The sequence below is a fragment of the Rhipicephalus microplus genome, chromosome 5 (assembly GCF_043290135.1).
Source record: "Rhipicephalus microplus isolate Deutch F79 chromosome 5, USDA_Rmic, whole genome shotgun sequence".
In the NCBI taxonomy this organism is placed as follows: Eukaryota; Metazoa; Arthropoda; class Arachnida; order Ixodida; family Ixodidae; genus Rhipicephalus; species Rhipicephalus microplus.
This window is the reverse complement of record NC_134704.1, coordinates 219,483,671-219,511,356: the sequence shown is the minus strand read 5'-3', so window position 1 is coordinate 219,511,356 and position 27,686 is coordinate 219,483,671. Positions and strand designations below refer to the sequence as shown.

The following is a 27,686-nucleotide window of genomic DNA, read 5'->3' as shown; positions in this document are numbered from 1 at the left end:
ACTTCACCTATCAGGAACTCAAGTTTCTCGGCCACGTGCTGAGCCCGGGGGGTATTCTACCAGATTCGGAGAAGTTGGCTGCCGTTGCCGATTTTCCTCGTCCTGGAGACAAGAAGACTGTTACGCGATTCCTCGAACTCTGTGTGTACTATCACCGTTTTGTCGAAGGATTTTCGAAAATTACGGAACCTCTTACAAGACTGACACAGCCAGATGTGCCTTTCGTATGGATGGAAGAACAACAAGCCTTCATAGAGCTACGCAATCGACTACAGACAGCTCCAGTGCTGGCACATTTCGACGACACTGCCGACACCGAGATCCACACAGACGCCAGCAACGCAAGAATCGGAGCCATTCTAGTTCAATGGCAGAACGGCGCAGAGCGTGTGATCGCTTACACGAGCCGCAGTCTCACAAAAGCAGAGGCTAATTACTCTACCACCGAAAAAGAGTGCCTAGAAGTCGTTTGGGCCATTGGCAAGTTTCGACCCTACCTATACAGCCGGCCATTTCGAGCGGTCAGTGACCACCATTCACACTGTTGGCTTGCCATTCTACGTGATCCATCAGGCCGCCTCACCCGCTGGAGCCTCTGCCTTCAAGAGTACGACACAACGGTGGTCTACCGATCAGGACATAAGCATACAGATGCTGACTGCCTGTCTCATGCGCCTATTTCCCCGACGTCATCTGACTGAACAAGACTTACTGTTTCTTGGCATCGCCGATGTGGTGCGGATGGTTGAGCTTCAACGTGAGGACACTGAGCTACTTCCTGTCATCCACAATCTTCAAGAAGACGTTATCGTCCCACGCCGGCTCTCGCGTGGTTTAACAATGTATTGCCTGCAGAACAATGTTCTCTGCAAAAGAAATCTTGAGAGCAGCAAGAAAACTTTCCTCCTCGCCGTTCCAATGGCACTACGTGAGGAAGTTTTGCAGGCATGCCACTACGATCCTTCGGCCGGTCACTTGGGCTTTGCTAGGACATTAGCGCGCATCCGACAGAAGTACTACTGGCCACAGCTGTATTCGTTCGTTCAGCGCTATGTCCGCACCTGCCGTGACTGCAGGGGCATAAAGTTCCACCCATAAAGCCCGCCGGTTTCCTCCAACCTTTAGATCCACCTCAAGCACCATTTCAGCAAGTCCTTTCCCTACTTCATCCTCAGAAAATAAGTGGAAAATCGTCCAACCGACTATCTGACTCGCTATGCAGAAACCAAAGCTATGCCTAAGGGAACTGCAGTTGAAGTCGCCAGATTCTGTGTCCACGACATTGTTTTGCGCCATGGTGCACCTGCTGTTCTCATAACCGATCGCGGAGCAGCATTTACGGCAGAGTTGCTGCAACAAGTCACCAAGCTAACGCACACCAACCACCGGAAAACAACAGCTTATCATCCCCAAACGAACGGCTTGACGGAGAGCTTAAGCAAAACACTGGCCGACATGCTATCTATGTATGTTGATGTAGAGCACAAAACGTGGGATGAAATTTTGCCGTACGTCATGCTTGCTTATAACACCGCTGTGCAAGAGACCACAGACCTAACACCATTTGAGCTTGTTTATGGCCGTCGCGTCACAACACCGTTAGACGCCATGCTCCCCGTAGACCAGGACACCAGCGGAAATGACAGCGTTGACAACTTCGTCGAGAAAGCCGAGGGAGCCCGCCAGCTTGCACGAAACCGCATTCGGGCGCAGCAAGATATCGACGCTCGTTGTTACAACCAAGGCCGAAAAAAACGTCCACTATCAACCAGGTGACTATGTATGGATGTGTACACCAGTTCGACATCGTGGGCTTTTGGAGAAGCTATTGAGATGCTACTTTGGCCCTTACGAAGTTGTGCGCTGCCTCACTGGCGTGAATTACGAGGTAGTTCCCCAAAGCTCCGACACCAGTTTAAACCAAAGACATCCACGTCCAGAAGTAGTCCATGTAGTACGGATGAAACCATACCACGTCCGCGAGTTATGAACACTTCGAACTTTTTCCTTTTTCCACAACAGCGTGCGCTTATTTTTTTTTTTTTTTCGTTGACGTGATAATTTTTTTTTTCATGACCACCTCTAGCATATGAGTCATGACTATCGACCGAGACGGTCGCTCTAGAAAAGGGGGAATCGACGCAAGGTAGACTGGCAACTATAGTAGCCAGCCTCTGAGGAGGACAACGAAGTAGTTCTGTGCGCGCGCTCTGCTGTTCGCGTTTCTGGCCCTTGGGTTATGAAAGTAAACACCCTGTTTTGTACCTGCGTACCTGTGTCTTTGTGACAATATGCGAGAAAATATGGTCTTGCTAGGTGTAACAGGATGACATTTAGCTAGTCTCATAAAGCCAACCTTCTCCAACACTTATCTCTCTGTGCTGAAACTGCACGATTTAACAAACTTTGTTTTCCTTTTGCAGCGGTGTTTTATATGTGGTTAGAGCGTTCTGTCTATACACCAAAAACCCTGTATATGTCCACTTGAAAGCAGTGTAAAAAAACAAAACAAAAACCTCAAGGGGTACCATATGCATTTGCCTAAGATAACTCGATGGCAAGAGACATTGTTTTTATTGCGATAGCAACTATATGTGCGTCCTCCACTAGTTTTTGCCGTCACCACGAGTGTAGGCAAAATATTTTACTTTTTTTTCTTGGAGGGGGCCACCTTGATTTGCACGGAGCAGGGGAGGGTCATTTTGTGCTATATATGCCATAGCGAAAAAAGTTTTGCGGAGTGGGGGGGGGGGGGAGGACATTCCCGATGTGCCCCCTGCCCCCCTGGCTGCGCCACTGGCCCTCACTATCACATTTTGTGTGCTGTCCCCACTGATAATTTCCTCCCGCGCATCGTGCATCGTGTTTTAGACGGGGGTAAACGCGCTCGAACGGAGGCGACGAATGTGGCTAAAGCAGAGATAAAAAGAGCCTACCTATCTCTTTTGCACAAAGGACAGATGTGATAACATCACGTATCCCACATGTCAGGCCTGCCATCGACTCTTATGCAAGCAGAGAGGAATGCGCCGTCCGTTTTAAAGAAGCAGAAAAAAACTAGCACTGCAAGAAAGGGGTGGGAGAGGGTATTGCTATATGAACTTTGACTTTAGGGTGTGATCGTTGGCGCGCTCACTATTTTGGCATGCATTAAAGACAGCTGGCATACCCTTCTACTTTTTACTCTAAATGCAAACTGACTGACAGAGTTCCAGCATTTAATCCACCAGTGACAATACTGTATCGACTGCATTCGTAATTAAATCCATCAGGGTGATAGAGCGTGCAAGTTGGCTGTGATTCATTTCTGTAGAACGAAAAATGCAAGCAGGACAGCCCTGTCTCTCTCGATCATGTATCCCTGTTTTTCAAATTTTTTTGCGTTATATAAATTAAAGCCAGTCTTTATGAACGATTAGAATAGTTGCCACACGTCCATGATGCACATTTTATTGTGATCTCAAGGGCTCTGTATGGCTAAGTTCCAAAATATATACACCGCTGTAAAAAAAGACACCTTTATTCTAGCTTTCAAAAGCTCGAATAAGCGGGGTACTGGATCCAGTACACCGTTGGCACACAAATTTCGCTAATGTGAATGTCCAAGTTAGGTTTCATCATACTGAGCAAACAAGTAGCTCAACGTTATTGCGGGTGACTCGTTGCAGGAAACATTTGTTTTGAACATTCACCGTTCACTGCCACGATTGCATTGTTGTGAACTTTGTCACCTTGCTGTCGTCTTGGTGCAGAAGACTGAGGCGCAAAAACATATCGTGAAGCAGGAAGAGCAGAAGAGAAGAAAGAATGGCGCTGTTCTTTCTTCTCTTCTGCTCTTCCTGCTTCATGATATGTTTTTTGTGCCTCAGTCTTCTGCACCAAATATGCACCAACTAGCCCAAAAACAAGTCCTTTTAAAATACCTTGCACTCGTCTGCTATGACGCTGCTAGAGAGGCTAACGCTACCATAAAAAACACCGCACTGCTACTTCTCGTAAGGCGCCCAGCATTGCCAAGCACTGAATTTGCCGCCATTAAAACTAATGCTACGTAGATGCAAATACTGCAAGATAAAAAAAGTTGTATTGTATATATACAGGTAACAGCATAAGAAATAGTGGTATAAAATAATATATAAATTATGCTGACATCCTAATGCCGTAGTAGTTTATTACCACACATGTTGCGGCCCTTGTCAGCACTTGTCGTTCTTTGCATCTATGTGTTTGGAGTGTTAGTAGCAAGTTTCCTCTAGGATCTGCGTAACATGCATGGTTTATTTTTGGCCAGTTTTATCTATGGAAAGCGTAGCAAGTGAATATCAGCCTATTTGAGCTGTTTTGGTGCTGTATTACGTGATGTCCTAATTTCGTGAGTGCAGATCGAGGCATGCCGCTTTTCTCAGCCCTCAATCTTCCATTTGCAGATACGTTACATTATTTATTTAAAATATAAGTGAACTATGCTTTATTAAGCACACTGTTGTTGTACATCGGTATAAGCCATGCTCCTTAGCTTCAGTGTAATGAAGTATAATAACAGTGCTTAATTCTAGTTTGCTCAGTGAACTAATGGCACTGCAGAGATGCACAAGTTCATTCACTTGATATGTAGTATGTCCTTTCGTACACTGCTTTCTGCGAATGAGCGTAAAGTAGTGCTTTTTTTTAGATTCGTATCTGCAGTCGCGATCAGTATGGGCAACCAAATCATTTTTTTTATAGATTGCTTGCATCACAAAAACCTGCGGTGTAAAACAAGGTTCACTGTGGATTTCCATCCGGAATGATTCAATACGTCTAGGGCAAGGTGAGACTCGCAGAACGATCGATATGTGAGGTTTAACATCCCAAAACCACCATATGATTATGAGAGACGCCGTAGTGAAGGGCTCCTGAAATTTAGACCGCCTGGGGTTCTTAAACGTGCACCCAAATGTGAGCACACGGGAGACTAGCAGATTACCTATTTCAAGTGTTCAACAAATTTAAACGATATATATATATATATATATATATATTGTAAAGAAGGGGAAGTACTCTGGCACAGAGACAGCAGCATCGAGCATGCAGCAGCGGCTCGAGCTCGGAAATTGCGGCTGGTGCATCACCTTCCAAGCCTTCCAAGCATCAGCCTTTCTGCTCAATAAATCTCCTTCATAATTGGTGGAGCCGTGCCGGGTACCGTCCCTTACACCTTTCCGCTACCATCCTGGAACTCTGTTCTAGACGGCTACCTTCTGCTATGCCGGACACCGATCAGCAGGCGCTTTTATCTCTTCGGGCCACCTGTCCAGGCAGTGTTCCTCAGCGGGAGCCTCCAATCTTCAGTGTAACAGATGACAACGACGTTGAAGATTGGCTCTCGACTTTTGTACGGGTGAGCGCTTTAAACAGATGGACGGACGCGGACAACTTGACACGCGTGTCGTTCTACCTCGCTGGTGTAGCCAGCCTTTGGCTTAGAAACCACGAGGCAGACGTCCGAACGTGGCCGCAATTTAAAACGTCGATTGTAGCAGTCTTCGATTGACCTGCCATCCGAAAACTTTGTGCCGAGCAACATTTACGCACACGGACACAAGAAACGGGTGAAACCTTCACTAGTTACATAGAAGACGTCATCGATTTGTGCAGACGCGTGAACGCCGCAATGACGGAAGCTGAAAAATGTAAGCACATCCTCAAAGGGATTGACGACTATGCTTTTCAAATGCTCTTGGCGAAAAGCCCGACCACTGTTAACGACGTAACTAGCCTCTGCCAAAGCTACGATGAATTTCGGAAGCAGTGAGCTCTGACAAGACCTCCTCCAGCGCACGATTTGGCATCCCTGTCTAGTGTGATCAGTGGTCATGACCAAGCGTCACCAATAGCCGAAATAAAAGCATTTGTCCGCGAAGAAGTCGCATAACAGCTTTCCTTGGTGCCTTTCACACCAGAACTTAGCACAACTTTACCATCATCTCTACGTGGCGTCATTCAAGGAGAGGTCGCCGAGGCCTTACCAGCTGCTCGCGAGCGTAATCTTGTGGCTGCTCCTCTCACCTACGCCGCGGCTGCAGCCATGCCAACTCGCAAGGCGCCTGCACCTCTTTTCCAGCCTCGCGTGAGCTATCCCCCAGCTCCAGTTCGCTGGACCAGCACTAACACTGCCAACCCGTGGCGCACCCTCGACAATCGCCCGATATGTTACGCTTGTCGATACCCCGGACACGTCGCAAGGTATTGCCGCCGCCGGACGCATATTACCAATGAAAACCGCCGTGAGCCTTTCTTCCCGCTTAACTCCAACGCGCAATACGGTTCCTCCACTCCAATGCCAGCCCGTTACCAGGACGACCACCGCCCTCAATCGGGACGTCTTCGCTCGCCCTCTCCACGCCGCCGCTCGCCTTCTCCTATGCGTCCACGGCCCGCGCCTAACAAGGAGGAAAACTAGACGACGCAGTTCCTGAGGCAAGAACAGCGCAAGTTTCGGTTTGCCCAAGTCCTCATTTGTCACCTACCAATGTTATTGATGTGTTCGTCTAAAATATCCCTACTGTCGCTCTTGTAGATACCGGTGCAGCCGTTTCTGTTATAGATGCTGGATTTTGCCGCTCAATTCGTAAGGTTACGACGCCTTTCTCCGGATTATCGCTTCGCACAGCCAGTGCTCAACCTGTTCAACCGACCGCAGTATGTACAGCCCGCGTGATAATTCAGGACGTTCTGTATACGATAGAGTTCATGGTTCTTTCATCGTGCTCTCATACTATTACCTTGGGATTGGACTTTTTGTCGCCTCATAACGCCGTAATCGACTGTGCTAGGGCTGAGGTTGAATTTTGCTCACTGGATGACAAAGCGTCCATCGACACCCAGTCTGCCACTAAACTTGTCGTTAGCGATGACACCTACATCCCGCCATGCTCTTTTGCGTTCGTGCCAGTTTCATGCAGCGCCATATCCGACGGCACGGTCTTCTTCACACCATCTCCAATATTCGTCGCCCGAAGAGCCCTCCCCCTGCCTTTTGCTGCTCTCGACCTTGTAGAAGGCTCAACCCCAATGCGAATTTATAATCATGAGTCGTCGTCTTTATCCCTACTTTGTCACGAGTGCCTTGGCCACGTCGAGACAATCAGTTCTTCCAGAATTATATCCGTCCCCGATGAGGTGCCTTCTACCTGCGTCTGTGAACTGGCTGTCGTCTCAGCGGCTGACTCAACGTCGGTGAACATATTTCAACCATTCATCGCTGCAGATTTGACATCTTCACAGCGTTCACAACTCCTCACCATTCTTGAGTGCTACCGCCATTCTTTCGACGTTGAACAAACATCTCTTGGCCGTGTCTTAGCAGTAGAACACCACATCTTGGCCGTACCTTAGCAGTAGAACACCACATCGACACTGGGTCCCACTCACCGTTGCGACGACCATATCGCATGTCCGCTGAACACCGTGTCATTGCTGACCAAGTAGACGACATGCTTCGCAGAGGCGTCATTCGACCTTCACAGAGCCCATGGGCATCTCCGGTAGTCCTCGTCAAAAAGAAAGACGGTTCTATTCGTTTCTGTGTCGATTCCCGGCGATTGAACACGATCACGCTGAAGGATGTCTATCCACTACCGCGCATTGACAATGCTTTTGACAGTTTACAGGGTGCCGAGTTCTTTTCCTCGTTAGACTTGCGGTCAGGCTACTGGCAGGTGCCTATGGCGGAGGCCGATCACCCCAAAACCGCTTTTGTCACGCCAGACGGCTTATATGAATTCACCGTCATCCCCTTCGGACTTTGCAATGCACTTGCAACGTTCGAACGAATGCTGGACAACATCCTGCACAGACTAAAATGGAAGATATGCTTGTGTTACCTCGATGATATCGTGGTCTTTGCCCCTAACTTTGACAGACACACCGCCTTCAGCACGTCCTTACTTGCTTGACTAACGCCGGTTTGCAATTAAACCTCAAAAAATGTCAATTTGCCATGCGTCAACTGAACATTTTAATTTTAGGCCACGTTGTTTCCAAGGAAGGCATCCTTCCGGATCCCGAGAAATTGCGAGCTGTTACGGTGTTTCCTAAACCTGCCACCATCAAAGAACTTCGAAGTTTCATCGGCTTGGGTTCGTATTTCCGGCAATTCGTCCGAAACTTCGCGTCTATTATATCACCTCTCACGCAACTTCTCAGCAACTGTAACGACCTCTTATCATGGTCCCCTGCCTGCGACGAGGCTTTCACCACCTTGCGACGGCTTCTCATGACGCCACCCATTCTACGCCATTTCGATCCGGAAGCTCCAACTGAAATCTACACCGCACCAGTGGTGTAGGCCTGGGTGCTGTTCTCGCACAGCGTAAACCGGAGCATCAGGAATACACGATGGCATACGCCAGTCGCACACTTACCAAGGCTGAGAGCAACTACAGCGTCACAGAAAAGGAGTGCTTGGCCATTGTGTGGGCCCTTGGAAAGTTTTGCCCATATCTATATGGTCGTTCTTTTGACGTCGTGACCGACCACCACGCGCGGTGCTGGCTTTCGACGTTAAAAGACCCATCTGGCCCCCTCGCTCGCTGGGCGTTGAAAATCCAAGATTATGACATACGTGTGGTTTATCGGTCAGGGCGGAAGCTGCTGACGCCGATGCCCTTTCCCCTTCCTCCCTGTCCCAGAATGCCACAGCCGACTCCGCTTGTGATTCCACATTGTCATCGCTTGACTTCGACACCATTGCTATGGAACAATGCAATGACCCGTGGACTGCGTCTCTTCTCAATCATCTTTCCGACACTTCTGAACTCCCAAAGACGCGAACGCTCGAGCGCCAAGTTCTACACTTCTCGATCCGTGACGCGCTTCTCTATCGACGCAACTACGCACCAGAGGGACGTAAGTGGCTGCTCGTCGTTCCACGAACCCTGAGGTCGCAGATTTGTTCCTCTTTCCACGCTGACCCACAATTTGGCCACGCAGGAGTCTTCAAGACCTACGAAAGGCTTCGACATCACTACTACTGGCGTGGTACGTATACGTTCGTTTGCAACTTCGTCCGCTCTTGTGCCGAATGTCAGCGCCGAAAATCTCCACCACACACCTCCACCGGTGAGCTGCAGCCTTTACCGTGCCCTTTCCGACCCTTCGAACGGGTTGGAATAGATATTTATGGGCCACTTCCATTTACTCCGACTGGCAACAGGTGGATAATAGTTGCTATCGACCACCTAACGCACTATGCTGAGACCTCTGCTCTTCAAACGACTACAGCACAGGAGGTTGCCACTTTCCTACCGCGTCATTTTGTGTTGCGTCATCGAGGCCCTCAAGAACTCCTCAGTGACCGCAGCCGCACCTTCTTGTCCAACGTCATTGAAAAATCGCTCGCTGAGTGAGCTATTGTACATCGCACATGTACCGCTTGCCACCCTCAAACCAATGAGGCTATTGAGCCCCATTGGTGACATACTCTCGGTGACATGCTATCTATGTATGTAATGCCTGATCACTCTAACTGGGACTTAGTCCGCCCATTCATTACATACGCCTATAATACGGCAACGCAAGCGACAACAGGCTCCTCCCCTTTTTACCTCCTCTACGGCCGTCACCCCTCCCACACCATTGACACCATTCTGCCTTATCGACCGGATGCGTCCGAATGCCTAGCCTACCGATCTTGGACGTCACTAGACACGCAGAAGAATGTCGCCAGTTAGCTCGTCGCTTTACCTGCGATGACCAAAACAGGCAAACAGCAATTAATCATGCCCAGACCTCAACTCCCGTTTTTCTTCCGGGTGCTCTTGTGTGGCTGTCAGTGCCGCATCGCACACCTGGGCTCTCTTCCAAACTTCTGCCAAAGTACGATGGGCCATATCGTAATCTCGAAAAAACTTCGCCAGTAAACTACCTCAGTGAGCCTCTTACGCCGCCATCAGACTTGCGACGTTGCAACCACGAGGTTGTACACGTCCAGAGGCTCAAGCAGTACCATGGTTCAACGCTGCCTGCACAAGACTAAGTCGCCAGGATGGCTCCTTTTTTTCTTCGTGGGGCCATTGTAAAGAAGGGGAAGTACTCTGGCGCAGAGGCAGCAGCATCGAGAGTGCAGCAGCGGCTCGAGCTCGGAAACTGCGGCTGGTGCATCGCCTTCCAAGCCTTCCAAGCATCAACCTTTCTGCTCAATAAATCTCCTTTATAATATATATATCTATATATATATTATTACTTCAGATCAACATTTCTGTGTAATGTGTCTACTTAAGACTTTTCAAAAAGCACCACCTTTAAAGGGACACTAAAGTGAAATAACAATTAACATCAGAGTCCTCTTTCACGGGCATGGGGTTTGGGAGGGATAGGGAGGTGTCAGACACCTTTCCACAGAAATGGCATGTGCCACCAAAGAATGAATTGAAACGTTTATTACCGCTGGGCACAGTACAGAGTTGGTAAACAGTTCTAAAAAGAGGCGCTCGTCAGCGCAATTCAGTCCTTTACAAGGGTCCGGATAGCCCTAGAATCGGATAGCTCTTAATGTCTTTGAATGAAAGGGCTGAACTGTCTGATTGGGGGTAGGCTTCCAAACACAGGGAGATCGGGAAGAGAGTACGTGGGTGAGATCGGGAAGAGAGTACGTGAGAGAGTAGGATCAACGTATCAGCAGCTAGGTTCCAGTAAGTGCTGAGCAAGCAGGTGAGTCTACCCTATCTCATAGTTCTGACAGGCCGCTCACGAGTCGGTGAAGATAGTTTCGAAGAGGGATAGGTGAGAGCGATGGCGATCTCCTCCACGTATGTTGCAATGTAGGCTTTTAAAGTGAGCCCGTTTAAGGTGTAGTGTACAACTGCAGCCGTATAGCACCCCCTCCTGTTGCTGTTGACCAAAGTGTCACTGCAACGCCTCTGGGCATGCCTGGCGGTGACTGCTGTGATCTTCTCTGAATATGTTCTGGGTTGAATCCGGAGGGCGCATCGTCAAGGCTCTGGCACCCTTTCCTCAATCTGGTGTGATGTGTGGCCGGTCCAAGAGGAGGCGACCAGAATGAATCTATGCAAGGTGTGTATTGGTTGACAAGGTTGGCTTGTCAATAGGTATTCACCACTCCTAGGACTAGAAGTCACTGATTGGATGTGATGATAGGGAGGTCGAGAACCCACTTGACTTTTTGGTGGATCATCGTGTTTGCATAAGTGCAAGTAGAAGGTCGAATAGACTATCCTACTAACTACGAAAGTATGGGCAAGGCGCATTGCATGCCTGCTTCACAATCTGCCTCGCTTGTTGGAGATCTGGCGGACCATACCACCTGGTCTCCGACTGTACAAAGTTTCGCTATTGGGATGTCTGCCCTGTGTTGGTGGTGCATGAAGAGGCCAAGGACGCGGATCTCCTTAGCCTTACAGATTGGTTCTGAAGGGAGGGATGTATGTGCACAAATTCTGATGAAGCCAGCGCTCCCTGGAGTCCGCGGCAGGTTGCATAATCGTCGACTCTGAGTGGGCGTGTGAACAGCACTACGATGCAGTTCACTAATCCATTCTGCTTTGTCGTCCAGGTTACGGCATGGATTCATTTCACCGCCGTACCGATATCTCCAGCAATAAGCGACACCAGCAGGCTGTCCTGCCATCTCAACGATATGAAAGTATCAGCCTGCCCGTGCGACAGCGACGTGTCTACGGTCATCCCTCTACCAAACGAAGGAATCGGGTTAACGAAAACATCATCGACAGCTGCTTATATGAAGAGCTGGCGGAATCCCGGCGTCTTTAGTGGGCGTGTGAACAACACTACGATGCAGTTCACTAATCCATTCTGCTTTGTCGTCCAGGTTACGGCATGAATTCATTTCACCGCCATACCGATATCTCCAGCGATAAGCGACACCAGCAGGCTGTCTTGCCATCTCAACGATATGAAATTATCAGCCTGCCCGTGCGACAGCGACATGTCTACGGTCATCCCTCTACCAAACGAAGGAATCGGATCGACGACAACATCATTGACAGCTGCCTATATGAAGAGCTGGTGGAATACCAGCGCCTTTAGTGGGCGTGTGAACAGCACTACGATGCAGTTCACTAATACATTATGCTTTGTCGTCCAGGTTAGTTCGGTTACATCTCTGTATGCTAAAAAGTCGAATAACGTTTGTTTGTTGCTGTTCCCACGCCCGGGAGTTTTGTTTTCTGTTTTTCATGAGTGCTTTGATGATGTAACTCAATTGCTTATGTTTTCCGGTGATGTCGAGCTCAATCCCGGACCTAACACTAGAGCCCAAGTGCAAAGTCTTCTTACTGATTCACAGACTAAGAAGTTTAATGATATGTTCAAGATGTTACAAGCTGTAAACATGCGTACCAAAAAATGGAGAGGGACCAGACAGATCTAATCAAATCTGTTGATGAGCTTAAAAAAACACAGGCGAGTTTTTAAGAAAACCTTACTGTTTTAGACAAACGATTAACTGAAGTAGAGCGCAAAACGGTCGCGATTGAGGAAGTCCAGGAAAAGATACAGCGTTTTCGCCGATCGTTTAGCCATATTAGCAGCGAAAACGATCAACTCCGTGCTCGGCAAGGTGAGCTCGAGGATATGCAGCGGCGAGACAACCTCTTATTCTATGGGCTGCCTGATGCCCAGTCAGAGTCTTGGGCCCAGACAGCAGAAAAGCTGATGAATGTGTTTTCATCCAGATTAGAAATAGCACCCTCTGAAATACTAATCGAACGAGCACACAGACTTGGCGGTTATCATCCCAATAAGTGCCGGCCAATCATTGCCAAATTTTCTTCCTTCAAGCTCAAGCAGCAAATACTTCTGAGTAGAATAGAAGCTGAAGGAAGTAAATGTTGCCGTCAGTGAAGACTATTCGCCAGCTACTCGCCTTGCCAGCAAGAAACTGGCTGAATTTGGCAAAACTCAATCCTCAAGATTTAAGTTTCGCTTTAACAAACTGTACGTAAATAGAAAGTGCTACATGTACAACCCCTCTGATGATTGCATGCGTGAAATCTCCGAATCCTTTAAGTCATCAGTCAAAACTTCACATCTCTCGCATGAGTCGCCGCATGCATCTGTGCACAACACCGAATAGCGCTACGCGAGGGGAAGTGAATCAAAGCTACCAGTCGCAAATCAACTTTCGTTTCTTTTCACAAGTATTCGAAGCCTAATTCCAAAACGTGATGATCTCTGCTCTGCTATCGATGCTTCTAACGCCGACATAATCTGCCTTACTGAAACCTGGTTGTCTGCGCAGGTTGATAACAGTGAATTATTTGATTGCAAAAAAAACTACAACATTTACCGTTGTGACAGAGGTGTTCAGTGTGGAGGCGGTGTGCTTATCGCGGTTTCAGATACGATTTCGTCTTTTCCAATTCATTTTAGTAGTGCTTTGGAACTTGTTTTGGTTGAAATACAAACGTGTTCCAAGAAGTTGATATTGGGCGCTTGTTATCGGCCATCATCCTGTTGATCCACTTTTGTTGATGAGCTTCATGATGTCATTTCCACGCTAACAGTACGGTATCCGAATAGTCCGCTCATTTTACTAGGCGACGTCAATTTCCCGAATATAGTTTGGTCAAACAAGCATTCCACTTGTCATCCTTTCTCCGGAGCGGGAGACGCATTTTTGAATTTGTGCAATGATTTTAACTTGTCCTAGCTAATAACACAGGCAACAAGAATTACGTCTACGACATCTAACATCTTAGATTTAGTGCTCACCACTGCGCCTGATCTTTTCCATTCCATATCCTACTTGCAGGGGCTAAGCAACCACTTGCTGCTTCATTTTTCTTTCACCTGCACAGTACCTCACAGTAGGAACCACAAAAAATATATCCGGGACTATAAGCGTGCAGATTTTGATGCTATTAATCATGATCTCTCAGCTTTTTTAAGTGATTACATGCACAACTTTTATGATCGCTCCGTTAATACTAACTGGACTTTATTCAAAGAAAAGGTTCTATGACTCATAGAAAAATATGTGCCACGCATAGTCATCACATCTAACCTGCAATCACCATGGTTCAGTCAATCGCTTAAACGACTATGCAATAACAAAAAACGCATTTTCAGCTCTGCAAAGGTAACTGGCACTCATGAACGTTGGAGTGATTATCAGGCCGTAGCTACAGAATACAAACAAGCCCTAAAAGATGCTAAGGATTCATTTTTCGATATTACATTACCATCTCTTTTAATTACCAACCCTAAGCAATTTTGGAATGTAGTGAACAAAAGAGACAATTCCTCAATCACCCTTAAAGATACAAACAATAGCATAATCAAACTTCATGAATCCGCAAATGTTCTAAACTCTGTATTTGTTTCTGCTTTTTTACAAAATGTGTGTTCCGTAACTCCCACATATGCTAGTTCGAATTTCTTAACAATAGACCCCATTGTCTTCGATGCTGCCGGTATAGAAAAAATCATAAAAATCGAAAAATGTCATCATCATGTGGTGTTGATGGCATCAATTCAAAGTTTTTAATTAGTACTAAAGTGTACAGTGGCATCATTCTCACTAATATATTTCAGCAATCGCTTCATACCAGTTGCATTCCGGAAGACTGGAAGGTGGGGAAGATGATTCCTTTGCACAAGTATGGGGATAAGCATTCTCTATGTAACTATCGACCAATCTCACTCACATATATTTCATGTAATGTTACGGAACATGTTATTTGCTCTCATCTCGCATCTTTCCTACAGTCAAACTCCTTTTTTACAGATCACCAGCATGGATTTCGCAAGTCATTTTCATGTGAGACACAACTTTTGACATTCACACATGGCCTAAATTCCATTCTTGACAGGGGTTCCATTGTCGACTGCATATTCCTAGACTTCCCAAAGCGTTCAACAAGGTTTCTCATCAACTGCTTCTTTTAAAACTCAGCAAACTTAACATTGATCCGAACGTTCTTCAATGGCTTCACTCTTTTCTCACTGATCGTTCTCAATTTGTCACTGTGAATAACACCTCATCCATCACTTCTGCAGTTGAATCGGGCGTGCCTCAAGGCTCTGTGCTGGGACCTTTGCTTTTCCTCATCTACATAAAGGACTGTGTTATATGCCGTGTTATTAACTGCGACTCTGACGTCTATCTTCTTCAATCAGATATAAACCGTGTTCGTGACTGGACTAACACGTGGAACATGGAGTTAAACACTAACAAATGCAAGCACATGCGCATTTCATGTCGTGATACAACATTGCCCTCTTATAATCTTAATAATACTAACCTAGAACCTGTGTCATGTTACAAATATCTAGGCGTACTCATCACTTCTGATCTTTTCTGAAAGATGCATGTAACACATGTAACCAATAATGCTAACTGCACGCTGGCGTTTATACGCCTTAATTTTCATCCTTCTTCCTTTCCAGTAAAAATACTTCTGTATAAATCATTAGTATGTTCCAAAATGGAATATGCTGCATCTGTGTGGGAGCCCAGCCAAGAAACACTCATTCACCAGCTTGAATCCATCCAGAATTGGGCTGTTCGTTTCATTCTTTCCAACTATCATCGCACCTCCAGCGTCACTTCCATGAAAATAACTTTATCATTACCTCTGTTCTCACGACGTAGCGAAATGTCTCGCCTCTGCCTGTTTCAAAATATATATTACCACAATTCAGTCCTTAAGAATAAATTGATAATCCCTTCTTCTTACGTATCCGCTCGCATCGACCATCGTCATAAGTTTGGCATTCCCACATGCCACACCAACCATTTTTACAATTCATTCATCCCCCGTACGTCACCAAGTTGGAATCACCTTCCCCGATCTGTAGTCGAGATGTCTAATACCTCTATGTTTAAGGCTGCTATAACTAACCTGTCGCCATAATTTTTAGGAATATAGTATTTCCATTTTTCAGTAGACCTGTTAAGCTTTGTAGTTCTTTAATACCTGTTTTTGTTCTTATAATGTGCATTATTTCTTGTTGGTTTCCTTCACTGATCCATGTAACCCCCAACTTTCCGCTTTTTCATTATGTTGTGTAATCCACTCCCCTCTGTAATGCCCTCGGGCCCTGAGGGTATTAAAATAAATAAATAAATAAATAAATAAATAGACTACAGTGGCTGCTTCTTGCAGGCATTACTTCATGTGACCCAAATTACCTTGCATGGCCAAGATCGCGTGATGTTAGGGTGGTTTGCAATCAATGTGTCTTGCTCTGCATGTCTGTGCGCATAAATTTTGATGCAGGATATGGTGAATAAACAGTACAAAGTTTGCGCTCCCCTTCCCTCGTTATTTCGTCGAGCAAAGCAGCCACATATTTGTGGCTTCTACAGAAACAAAAACTTACTCAGTAAAGAGTACAATCGAACCCCGCTACAACGAAACTGATGGGGCGCGGAAAAAACTTCATTGAAGCAAAAATTTTGTTGTAGTAAAATCGAAAAAATATAGCTGATCTGACCTAGAAAAACACAAGAGTGTTCATCCTCAAAATTCAAAAAATCTCCACTGCTTCCTATTCTTTCCCAGCAGCGTCACGACGTCATTCTCACCCATGCATAGCGAGGCCATGGTGGAAAGCACGCTGAAACAATGCCTAAAACCGCCTTCGTGAACGAACCAAACAGTTGCAATAACACATTAAGAGCAGCAGCTGTCCGCCGTCAAAAGTATCCGACAACGCCAAGATGAAGGCAGGGTATCGTAGAGCGGTGACTTAAGCATTATTTTGTGCTATTTTTATCATCCGTCACTCGCGGCAAGCTGATTTTGTTAATAACGCGGACGAACAGCCGCTCTGATTATTTCCTACACTGGCCAAGTGCGGACATAATGATAAGCACCGGAATCGGAAAAGGCATCGTTCTGCAGTTGCACCCAGCAGCTGCGTGATTCGTGAATGAAAACCATTAACTACAAAGGAAGGCGAGCTCTTTCCTTCCTCCATGCCATTAACTGAGCGACTGAGCTTTAGCTTCGGATCGTCTGCGGCTCAAAAGCAAGCCAGTGGCAAAAGCAGAGCCAGGGCAGTCTCATTGCCATCGCTATCGAGAAATGCGCGGATGCTTGCTGAACAGCGGCGGTTTCTGGTAGTGCCAGCACGTTTTTGAAACTTCGTTGACACATTTTCAGGCTCTGAAAATGCATCGAAATGTTAAAGATTGGGTTTACTGCATGGCAATTAGTATCTGAGCCTGGAATTGTATCGTAAAATTTCGTTTAAGCGAGACGATCGAGCGAGAAGAAAAAGTGTTCGTTGTGGTGACAATATTTATGCATTGACTCCTATAGACTGCTGGCGAGGAATTGTAAATTTTTCATTATAGCACAAATTTCGTAGTAGCGTAGTTCGACTGTACTTCTAGAGATAGTGCACGCGAACCTCGGAAGCCCTAATGAACCTTGGTGTGTAGATTACAGATGGCATTTGACTTCCTTTTCCTTTTCCCAGCATTTTCACACATTCTGCTGTGCTCAAGGAAGAGTCACTGATGCAAGCCACATCCTTGCAATCACACATCTTCTGGAAGCTGGAGAAAACCCAAAGAGGAAGCGGATGGGCTTCCTCTTTATCCTGCAATGTCAGCATGCCTGACTGTTGGGAATGTGCCTGTCCCAATGGCACAAGAAACTCCCACATTTTGAACAAACAGTCCATTTGTGCAGGCAGAGCCAGAAATCTGCAAAAATGCCACTAAAACACCACCGCAAGAAGAAGATAATAACAAAGGTCAAAATTGGGGCAATTTGGCCCTGTACATCAAATTTAACAATTTACAGTGAAAAAAAAAACACAGGCAAAAAAAGCAAAAGACTCTTCTGTTACTAGTTGTTGTTTACCTCTTTGTCCTTTCTGACAAAGAACACTGGTTTTAACATTTTCGTACTACAATACATGTATCGCAATGTGTTCAAGTCGCTTTCACCGCACTACTTGGATGTCACGTGAGAAAGCATAATAAAATTGCCACGGGGCGACTACTGTTCGGCATCATTTGGTCCTTGAGTTACATGCGCGCACATGCAGTTATAATATTGCAAAACAGTGTAAAGATAATGGACTAATACATGCTGGACAATGAAATATGTGAAATGTGAGAGTGTGTCCTTGAAATGTTGGTGCAGTGAATGGTGTGATAGTGTGGTGTGTGTGCGGCAATGGAAGGTGATACACCAGCTTATGCAAGAGTGATGGCAAGTGATCTCACCAGCAAAAGAACAAAAGGCTGCATCCCTGAAGAAAAGAGCAGATTTTTGAGAAAAAGCTTTTAAAAAGGGGGCCAATGTCATGGGTAAAACAGCGCGAGGCGCGTACCAAATGATGGAATGCGGCAATTGTGCGTGAGGCCCCCAACCGACAGTGCACATATGCGCAACATTCACGCACGGGATTGGCTGGAGGAAAGCCTGTGGTACCCAATCTGAGGTGTGGTGGAAAATCTCTAGAGGATAAAGTGGCATTATTGTCCTGTGGAGCGCCAAATGAGGAAGGTGGAAGAAAACAGTGTTGCTCTCACGGTGAAGGCTTGTCTAACCTGGATATGAAGGTGGCGGCGCGAGGGTGCCAGAAAGCAGCCGTCAATCAAGGTAGAAAGGTAGAGACGCTCTCCAGACCTGAAGCAACCTACAACAGCAGTTCCCAGAACAGCTGCCGCTGTTTGCCTTCTTCATAGGATGACAGTGGTTCACTTGACGGTTTCCGGAGTCATGTTGACGGGTAGGCCTAACCTGGCGAGACTCACGACGACTGGGTCACAAGTGAAGACAAGTTGATAATCAAGCAGACGCAGGCTGACAGCGACAATTGCGAGATGTCTTCATCGTAGTTGCGAACCCCCACCATGAACAGTAAGAACGCTTCGTATGAAAGTGAGTGTCTTTGGGCATAGAGTTTCCCATATATCCACTAGAGAGAACTCTGGTACTAGTGTCTATAGGAGTGGCAACGCATGGTGCTTCAGCGAGCATGCGAATGAATGGTGGGTGGTACGTGGATTGCATCTAATCTTTGTATCTTCGGCTCCGTTTGGCTTCGTGTGGCTTGGAGCTACTTTGTCCCGAAACCAAATTCAGCAAATGTTCAGCGGTTACACTGCACTACTTTTACACTTTAGGCTGGCGATTTCAAATCTGCTCATGAAGTTCACAACCTTCCATTCTTGCATTCCAAGTAAAACCATAACACAGCAAGAAACAAAGGCGCAAGTGCATTGAAGGCCCGCAAGTACAAAGACTATACCAATCTGTGTACTACCCATAATTCCCATGGTCGCTGAACCAATAGCACAGTCTCTTCTAGTTAATTTTAGGAAACCCTATGTCCCTGAGGAATTGCATAAAAGTTGTAGTGGCTATTGACTGGCTTATTGTTAGTTCTGGTTTTGTTGTATAGCCAAGCTTGGTGTGCATGCTGATTTAACGCGAATTTCGTGTATTTTTTTCCTCTGTCCATCTAGTGTATAAAGTGTGTTTGTCTTGCCACCATAGTCTCTTGTCTCTCTCAATGCAATCCTTAACAAGCACTCCTCGAAATAATCGTGTTACAGATTAAATGCTAATGTGTAAACTGCAGGTTATTAGTGCATGTTCCTTATCTTACCAAGGCAAGAACAGTGCCACGGCCGCTGGAGAAAAAACAATGTGTGGCCTGCTACGTTGCGTTGAACGTCAACTGTCAGCATGACGGTTGTTACGACGCGTTGACGATTGCATCGCGTTGGCAGAGTTGACAGTTTCGGTCACTTTTTTGGGGAGGGCACTGACGCTCCACCTATCAAAGCTGATGGCACTTCGTGTTCCAATTTGGTTGCGTGAGGATTTGTGCATGTTCGTGTGCTTTTTCATGTGTTTTCTCGTCTTTTTTTTGTGCGCGATCGTGTACGGGGGGCAGTTTGCCGCACGTTTCCTGTAATTGAGTAGGATTCCTTGGTGCACGCGTGTGTGGCAGATGGTTTTTTAGGTGGTGTGACGCCACGAAGCTGCTGTGAGCCGCTGAGCAGCTCCAACATGAAAAAAGACACTACATTGAAGCACAACGTATACCTCTGGGATCTACAGTTTCAAGAAGCACATTGGGATGCATATTATTCGTAACAGATCACTTATTTTGGCACAAACGAGTGCCGAAGCAGACACACACCGTCGCCTCCAAATGGCAGCATCACATCTCCCTGCCAAACATTTCCTTCATGGGCACGTGCAACGATACAAGAAAACAAGCATCAAAAAGCACCCAGGGCATGCCCCTTACCCTCTACACACGCGACAGCCAACCAGAACACGCGAGAAGAAATTGAGACACTAATGCAGAGCCTTTTTTGGGGGCGACCATTTTCGCAGACAAACCGGCAAGACAAAACCCTTTCCCTGGCTGCCGTCGCAGTATCTGCTACACGCAGTAGAATTAGTTGGAATTTTCGTGAAACTGGAAAGGATCCAAACTAGATGTGTCGGAGGGTAGAACGAGTGGTGAACATCGGCCAAGAAGTTATGATGTTTGAGCGGTGTGAGAGAGTCGTGTAGTGCAGTCAGCAGATGTTCAAGAATCGAGTTATAATGCCTCTGGAGTACTCAGTTTAAGAGTGTCGCTGGAAGGACGACCAGTGCTGGAGTTCGTTTCAGTGTTTCTTTGAAAAGTATTCGAGACACATTTGAAGAGTTGTGGAGTATACATGCATGCTAAATATTTGGGGCTGCGAAGTGTTCTTGCGCAGTTTAAAATGTGTGAGATTGCATTTATAGTGCAGTAAGTTTGTTCCCGTTGTTTTAAATACCTTCTAAGTGATTTTGTGAGGTGTAATTGGTACCTGCCGAGTGTGCAAGTTTGTGTGATGCCTTTACTGCGAATACATATTTTGTTTGTGTCGTAAACTCTTGATTTTTATCTCGGTCTTTTAACCACAATCAGCGTTGTTGATAAAAGAACCAACATTTAAATTGCACGTGCTTTTGCGGTGCGTTTCGGTGGGCTTATACGTCAGCCCTTGGAATCTGCTCGGCGAGTGCCTCCCCATGAACAGAGTCAGTGACCCTTTTCGTTTCAGGTGAGTCAAACGGGCAGCACTCATGGAGAGTATTGAGGCCTATACTATGTAATAGGTACTCCTAATAAGGAATCAGAATCGGACCTGTGATGTGCAGCTACGAAACACGTTATTTACGAGCTACTGTGCCGTGTAGAAATCCGTGTGAAAGCATTTCTCCTGGAAGGAGTGGTGGTGCCAGAGTGGGTGCGAGGTAAATTAGGCCTGTCCCGTCGCTTCAGCAGCACGCAACAGGCCGCACCTTGTTTTTTATTCAGTGGCCATAATTGTACTGCATATAGCACTTAATTACTCAGTATGATTAATCAACTATCATGAGATATCTTACTTCTTTTCTTGCTAAAATTAGCAGTATTAAAAAAATTTTGAGATTGCTCAGCAGTTTTAGCACAGCGTGGCAAAATTTCAACAAATTTCTTAGTTTTGATGCAAAAGTACAAAATTGTGACAGCTGTCACACCCCTGTGTACATCATAATGAATGGTGTGGTGATTTATTCCATTGGTAAGCACACAAAGAGAGCACCACCCACCTGAAGGAACTCCAGAGCCCCCTCAAGAGGCAGTACCCGCTCCTGGAAGATCCGATTGTTGAGGCGGAGGCGACGATACTTCTCCTCCAACGGATGATTGGCTATGTTGTTGAGATACTTGCACAGAGTCTCCACACCCGCATCAACCTGATTGGAATTAACAACCACACTGCATGCAAGCACTACTGTGCTGCAAGAGTTACAACCTGTATCAAATTACTAATAATTTTTCTTTAAACCATGCTTATTCTTAAGAGGAGCCCCTGCTTTAGAAACATATTTTTTATTTCTGAGCAAGTTTTTATGAAGCTTTTGCAGCTTATGAATATGTGTTTCCTAACTTTAAATATCTATGCAATTATTTTTCTAGTAGGCTTTCAGCACTATTTATTTTTAAACTGTTATAAAGCGAGTCAGCATACCATAATAACCTGGAATCATTTTCATGTGAAGCAGTGAGCAAGTGATTGTCTATTCTTTGCTTTGAGCCAAGCATTACGACGTGGATCCTCATTATGTCTTACATGTGGTCTGCTGCAACATCTGCACTTGACAGTGCGATTATGTGAGTACCGTATATACTCGTGTAAGGGCCGCACTTTTTTTTCGAAAATTTTGCTAGGTGCGGCCCTTACACGAATCAGGCCGATTTAGTACAGGCAGTACAGGCCAAAGGTCTGTACTGTTTATGCAACAGTAGCAGAGTGCAAGAGTCACAAATGACATGCCAGAAATGTTTTTATTCGGATTCCATTTCGCTGTCCTCGTTCTCGGAGGAGCTCGCCTCGGCGTCCGCGTCTTCCCAGAGACGGTCATCTTCGGTGCCGTTCATGGAGTTCGAAATTCCCGTTACCTTGAAGCTTTTAGCAACTACTTCTACTGACATGGCACGCCACGCATTCAAAATCCATTCACACACCTGTTGGAGCGACGCCCGCTTCAGCCGTCCTGTAGGGGTCTTCTCGTGGACGCCTCCAGCCATCCATTCAGAGTAACATCGGCGAAATTCCACTTTGAATGGTCTGTTGACGCATACGTCGAGCGGCTGCAGCACACTCGTCAGGCCACCGGGAATGACGGCCAAGTCCGTACGAGTTGCGGCAACTCGGTTCTTGACGCGGTCGGTCAAGTGGCCCCTAAAGCTGTCCAAAACAAGGAGGGCTTTCCGTTGTAACAGCCCTCCAGGTCTGTTTGCCCAGACGGTCTTAATCCAGTCAACGACCAGTTCCTCGGACATCCAGCCCTTCTCTTGCGCACGTACGACGATTCCCTGAGGGAACTTCTCTTTTGGGAGAGTCTTCCTTTTAAATACGACGTACGGCGGAAGCCTCCTGCCGTCTGCCGTGATGCACAACATCACAGTGCACCTTTGGCGTTCTGCACCAGTCGTGCGCACAGACACACTTTTCGCACCTTTTAAATCCACTGTGGTGCTTTCCGGTGCATCGAACCACACAGGTGTCTGGTCCGCATTCCCAATTTGGGACAGGTCGTATTCATGCTCCCTCCTGAGAGCATTCACGAAGCGATGAAACTTAATGACGTGGTCTTCGTACTCGCGCGGCAGTTTTTGGCAAATCGTCGTTCGGCGCCGAATAGAAAGCTGGTTACGGTTCATAAACCGCGTAGCCCAGCCCCGACTTGCCTTGAATTGTGCCGGGGGTATTTCCATGTGGCGAGCGATGCTGAGGGCTTTGACGCGTATCATGTCAGTCGATACGGCGTAGCCGTCCCTTCGTGTGTCGACGACGTAGTTGACGAGCTCGCTTTCGAGTTGCGGGTACTTGCACTTTTTCCCGCGAAACGCCTTTCGGCTCCTGTTAGTAGCGGCGAGGGCATCTTTCTGATTCATCCAGTAACGCACGCGCTTCTCATCGACGTCGTACTTTCGTCCAGCTTCCCGCTTCCCGTGCTCCTCGGCATAGTCAATCACTTGCAGCTTAAATGCTGCAGTGAATGATCTCAGATGCCGGCCCATCGTCCGTCACGTGCGCTGGCTTCTGCAGGGTTCACTACAACCAACAAAGTGACACCGACGACACCGATCTGAAGTCGCGCTGCCAACGTATCGACACGATGCTAGGAACGATGCCAACAAAGAGGCCGCACAAGGCAAATATGGCGGCGCGCTGTCAACAGCGTGGTCGGCGCGTCGGCGGAAGTAGAATAAAAGCGGAAAAGCGTGCAGCGCCATCTGGCTGTAAATGAACTAACTACACTTTTCTGGCGGGACATTTTGAACTTTTGTTTTTTTTTTTTCGAAATATCCGCTTTCAAAGTTGGGGTGCGGCCCTTACACGAGGGCGGCCCTTACACGAGTATATACGGTATCATGCATAACTTTTTTAGCATATTCCTCCAGAATGCTATTGATTTATTGATATGTGGGGTATAATGTCACAAAACCACCATATGATTATGAGAGACGCCGTAGCATTTTTGCCTTCATCAAAAATGCAGCCGCCGCAGCCGGGATTCAATCCCGCCACCTGCGGGTCAGCAGCCGAGTACCTTAGCCACTAGACCACCACGGCAGGGCTCCAAAATCCTATGTTTATTAGGCTGCTATAATCACCATTGATCCTAACACAATATGGCAGCTGTATTGTTGGAGTACATTTCATTTCATTTCATTTTATTTCCTTAAAGACCCACGAGGGGACATTACATAAGGGGTAGGTAATTATAAACACAAAACATAGAAGCCAAAGATTTAACATAAAAGGTGATTATTGATATTTTCTATGAACGATGATGGGCAGAGAATGGTTGCAATTTCACTGGGAAGGCCGTTCCAGTCTGGTGCGGTACGTGGGAAAAACGAGGCGGAAAAAGTAGAAGTCCGGGAGCGTGGCCGAGCAACTTGAAGCAAATGGCTCGTGCGGTAAGATATGCGTGTTGCAGGAACGATATAAGGTGGAGCATGCAAGGGACTATGAAAAAGTTTGTGGAACAATGACAGGCTGGCTATACGACGGCGAAGTTCTAGATCTGGTAAACCAGATTCTGCTTTCAATCCAGATACGCTGACAGTTGAAGAGTATGAACAGTGAATAAATCAAGCGGCCCGGTTTTGAAGCGATTCGATGGCATGTGTAAGATAAGATTGTCGAGGGTCCCAAATTGGCGATGCGTATTCTAGTTTAGGTCAAACGATGGATTTGTATGCTTGTAATTTTACATGTTGTGGAGCTAGGCGTAAATGGCGTTTAAGGAAACCCAGTGTTTTATTTGCAGATGAAATGATATTAGTGATGTGTATGTTCCATGAAAGATCGCTAATAACAGTGATGCCCAAATACTTGAATGACGGAACATTTTCTAGTGGGATGGCATTAACTGTGTACGGATACACAAGCGGCATGTGGCGGCGATGGAATGAAACGACTTTACATTTACTCGGGTTAAGTTCCATGAGCCAGCGCTCATACCATTCCTGGAGGCAGTTTAGGTTGGCTTGTAAGGATGACTGTTTTGAAGTGTCAGTAACAGTGTCATATAAAACGCAGTCATCAGCAAACAGGCGGGTAAATACCCCTGAACATAGGGGTATTTAGAGCGTGTAAACAGACAAGAAACGGAAGACAGAGGAATAAAGACGAGCGCTCACTTCAAACTAAAGTTTACTCAGAAAAAAAAAAGGCCAGGTTTTATCCTACACCAAACCCGGAAACGCATGCGAGCAACTACAATCTAAAAAACCCGGAGGACAGCTATCACCTCAGAGTTCAAGAAATGCAAAAAAAAAAAACAAAGAAAAACAAGAAAGAAAAAAATGATGTGTCTCCTATACATGAAGGCATTATGCAAAAAAAATCAAACAAGTGAGGTGAAAGACCACACGTCATGGCAAGCTATCGGCTATTGCTGGCCTGCTCTCGGCGTCGAAAACTTATCTAGGTAGAGAGAGAGAGAATTTATTTAAAGAAAGGTTGAGAGGTCGGCCTGAGCTATAGTTTGCTCTGGCCTGCTACTCTACACTGGAGAAGGGTGACTGGGAAGTGAAAGAGTGATGAATGACGATAATAAGGTAGAGAGATGATACGTTCTTATTAGGCTGGGTAACTCCACAGACGTGCATCCAGTACAGTGGCTTCTAAGAAAGTGATAACAACTCGTATAAACACATGTGTGCAGCTGGCGTCGGGCCAAGGACCTAACACAACCTCATCAGTTAATGGTCGACTAATATATCGGCCAATCGAAGATATCAGTTGCTGACGTTCGCTTGCATATGCTGGAAAGTCGCAAAATATATGTTCGAGCGTTTCTGGCAACCGACAGTGACCACGATTGGGACCTGTGTCATTACAGCCAATCAAGTGAGTGTAACACTTATCTAGGTAAGCCACTTCACAGGTTAGTAGGTCAATAGATGGCTGGCTGACATGTGTGGTCTTTCACCTTAGTTGTTTGATTTTCTGCACGATGTTTTCATTCGTAGTAGACACATGGTTTTTTTGTTTTCGTTTTCTTTTTTTTGCGTTTCTTGAACTTCGAGGTGATAGCTGTCCTCGGCGTTTTTTTTTTATATTGTAGTTTCACACATGCACTTCCGTCTCCGGTGTAGGATAAAACCTGGCCTTTTCTGTGGATAAACTTATGTTTGAAGTGAGCGCTCGTCTGTATTCCTCTGTCTTCCGTTTCTTGTCTGTTTACGCGCTCTAAATACTACTATGTTCAAGTACAAACTCGCCCAAATTTTAGTGTGTTTAAAAAAAATGTTTGCTCGGCAGTAGTACAACAATGCTAGTTTCAAGACAATTATACTCCTGTCACGCGCATATAAAGGGCCACTCACCAGGCTCCCAAAATACAAAAAAAGAGCGCAATATTCTCTTCTCATATTTCTCGTCCTTCTCTGCATTGTATTGTGACGTAGACAGTAGTTCCTGTGACAGCTACTGCGTACATGCTCTCGATTCGTTGATATATGCGAAATATCACATGTGCTTTGTCTCCTCCACTGCTTTGCCATGCAGCCACCCATTCGTTCTTCTTTGTCTTGTACATCGTGCACAATCAACCGATAAAACTTAATTTTTTTGTGTTCACAACTGCGCAAATGATGATAACAGCGCGCAGCCGGGAAGCGCAAAACCTTGATAGGCTTTAGCAATTGGTGCTGATGTTGTTCATGTGCATTCAAAAAATAAGGGGCGAGGAGGATGCATTGTGTGTATGAAGGAGAAGAAAATCACCCTCTCATCTTTAAACACGCGGTGGTAAGTGAGCCTTTAAAAGCCTTTTAAGCACACAGACTTCTTTCGAAAAGAACATCCTAGAGCAGACACATGGCAGAGAGCGAACTCCTTTTCAGAAGTGGTCTGAAGACTGAACTTCTGATTCCAGCTACTTAACGACCCGTGAAGTTCAGTCTTCAGATTACTATCACGTGCCAAACCAATTGTCATAGTGTCGACTCGTACTTTGAAACATTTGGCCATGCACATTGCAGCCACGCTTTCTGCTCAAAGTCGTGGCTATGCCTAACTCAGCCCCGAACTTGGCGAGCAAGACCTTTGCGCTAATGAATATGCAAAAGCGAAGAAGCCGTAATGTGTTTCATTGCAATCAACAAATCACATCAACCGCTGGGGCTATTTAGAACCCTGAATGTTGCACATCAGTAGAGAACCACAGCCACGCTCGCCCTGCACCGACCGCTCGTAACAGCGGTGGCAGCGGCCAGCAATTTCTCGTGTCAGTGCCCCAACACGCGAAATTAAGCATGCTGCATGCCGATTTTTCATCACCATAGCTAGGCGTAACTTATCATTAGCAGACTGAAGATATGCGGCCTTCGTTCTTAAATCGGTACGTCGATATCCGCAGCTCTCTCCCCATCTCGAAAGTATGCGAAGCGATGTTTGAAGTCCCAAGTTATGAAATTTGGGAAGTCCGCAGTAAAAAAAGTCCGCTATAAAGTCCTGATCATCTTGCTGGGCTTACATTTTAGTCAATTATATTCGAATGTCTGTTGTACCAGAATCCGTAGTAAATGAAGCTCAATGAATGGAACAAATAGGGAAGTCGGCATAACGCCGCAAATTAGTATGTAGTAACCGATGCTCTGTTGAAAGTGGATCCACTGTAACGAGGTTATACCGT

General features: G+C 46.2%; 1 protein-coding gene across 3 annotated transcripts in view; it reads right to left on the bottom strand.

Moving 5' to 3' along the window:
• Positions 1 to 27,686, bottom strand: part of Gint3 (GDI interacting protein 3) — a 213,216-nt gene that overhangs the window by 78,345 nt on the left and 107,185 nt on the right. For 2 of the 3 annotated variants that reach the window (XM_037424315.2, XM_075896513.1), the window contains exon 5: positions 21,576 to 21,722. The exons of the other annotated variant lie outside the window; for it this stretch is intronic. In XM_037424315.2, coding sequence (XP_037280212.1) covers positions 21,576 to 21,722 — 147 coding nt within the window. The remainder of the gene's footprint in view (positions 1 to 21,575; positions 21,723 to 27,686) is intronic. 3 annotated transcript variants of the gene reach the window in all.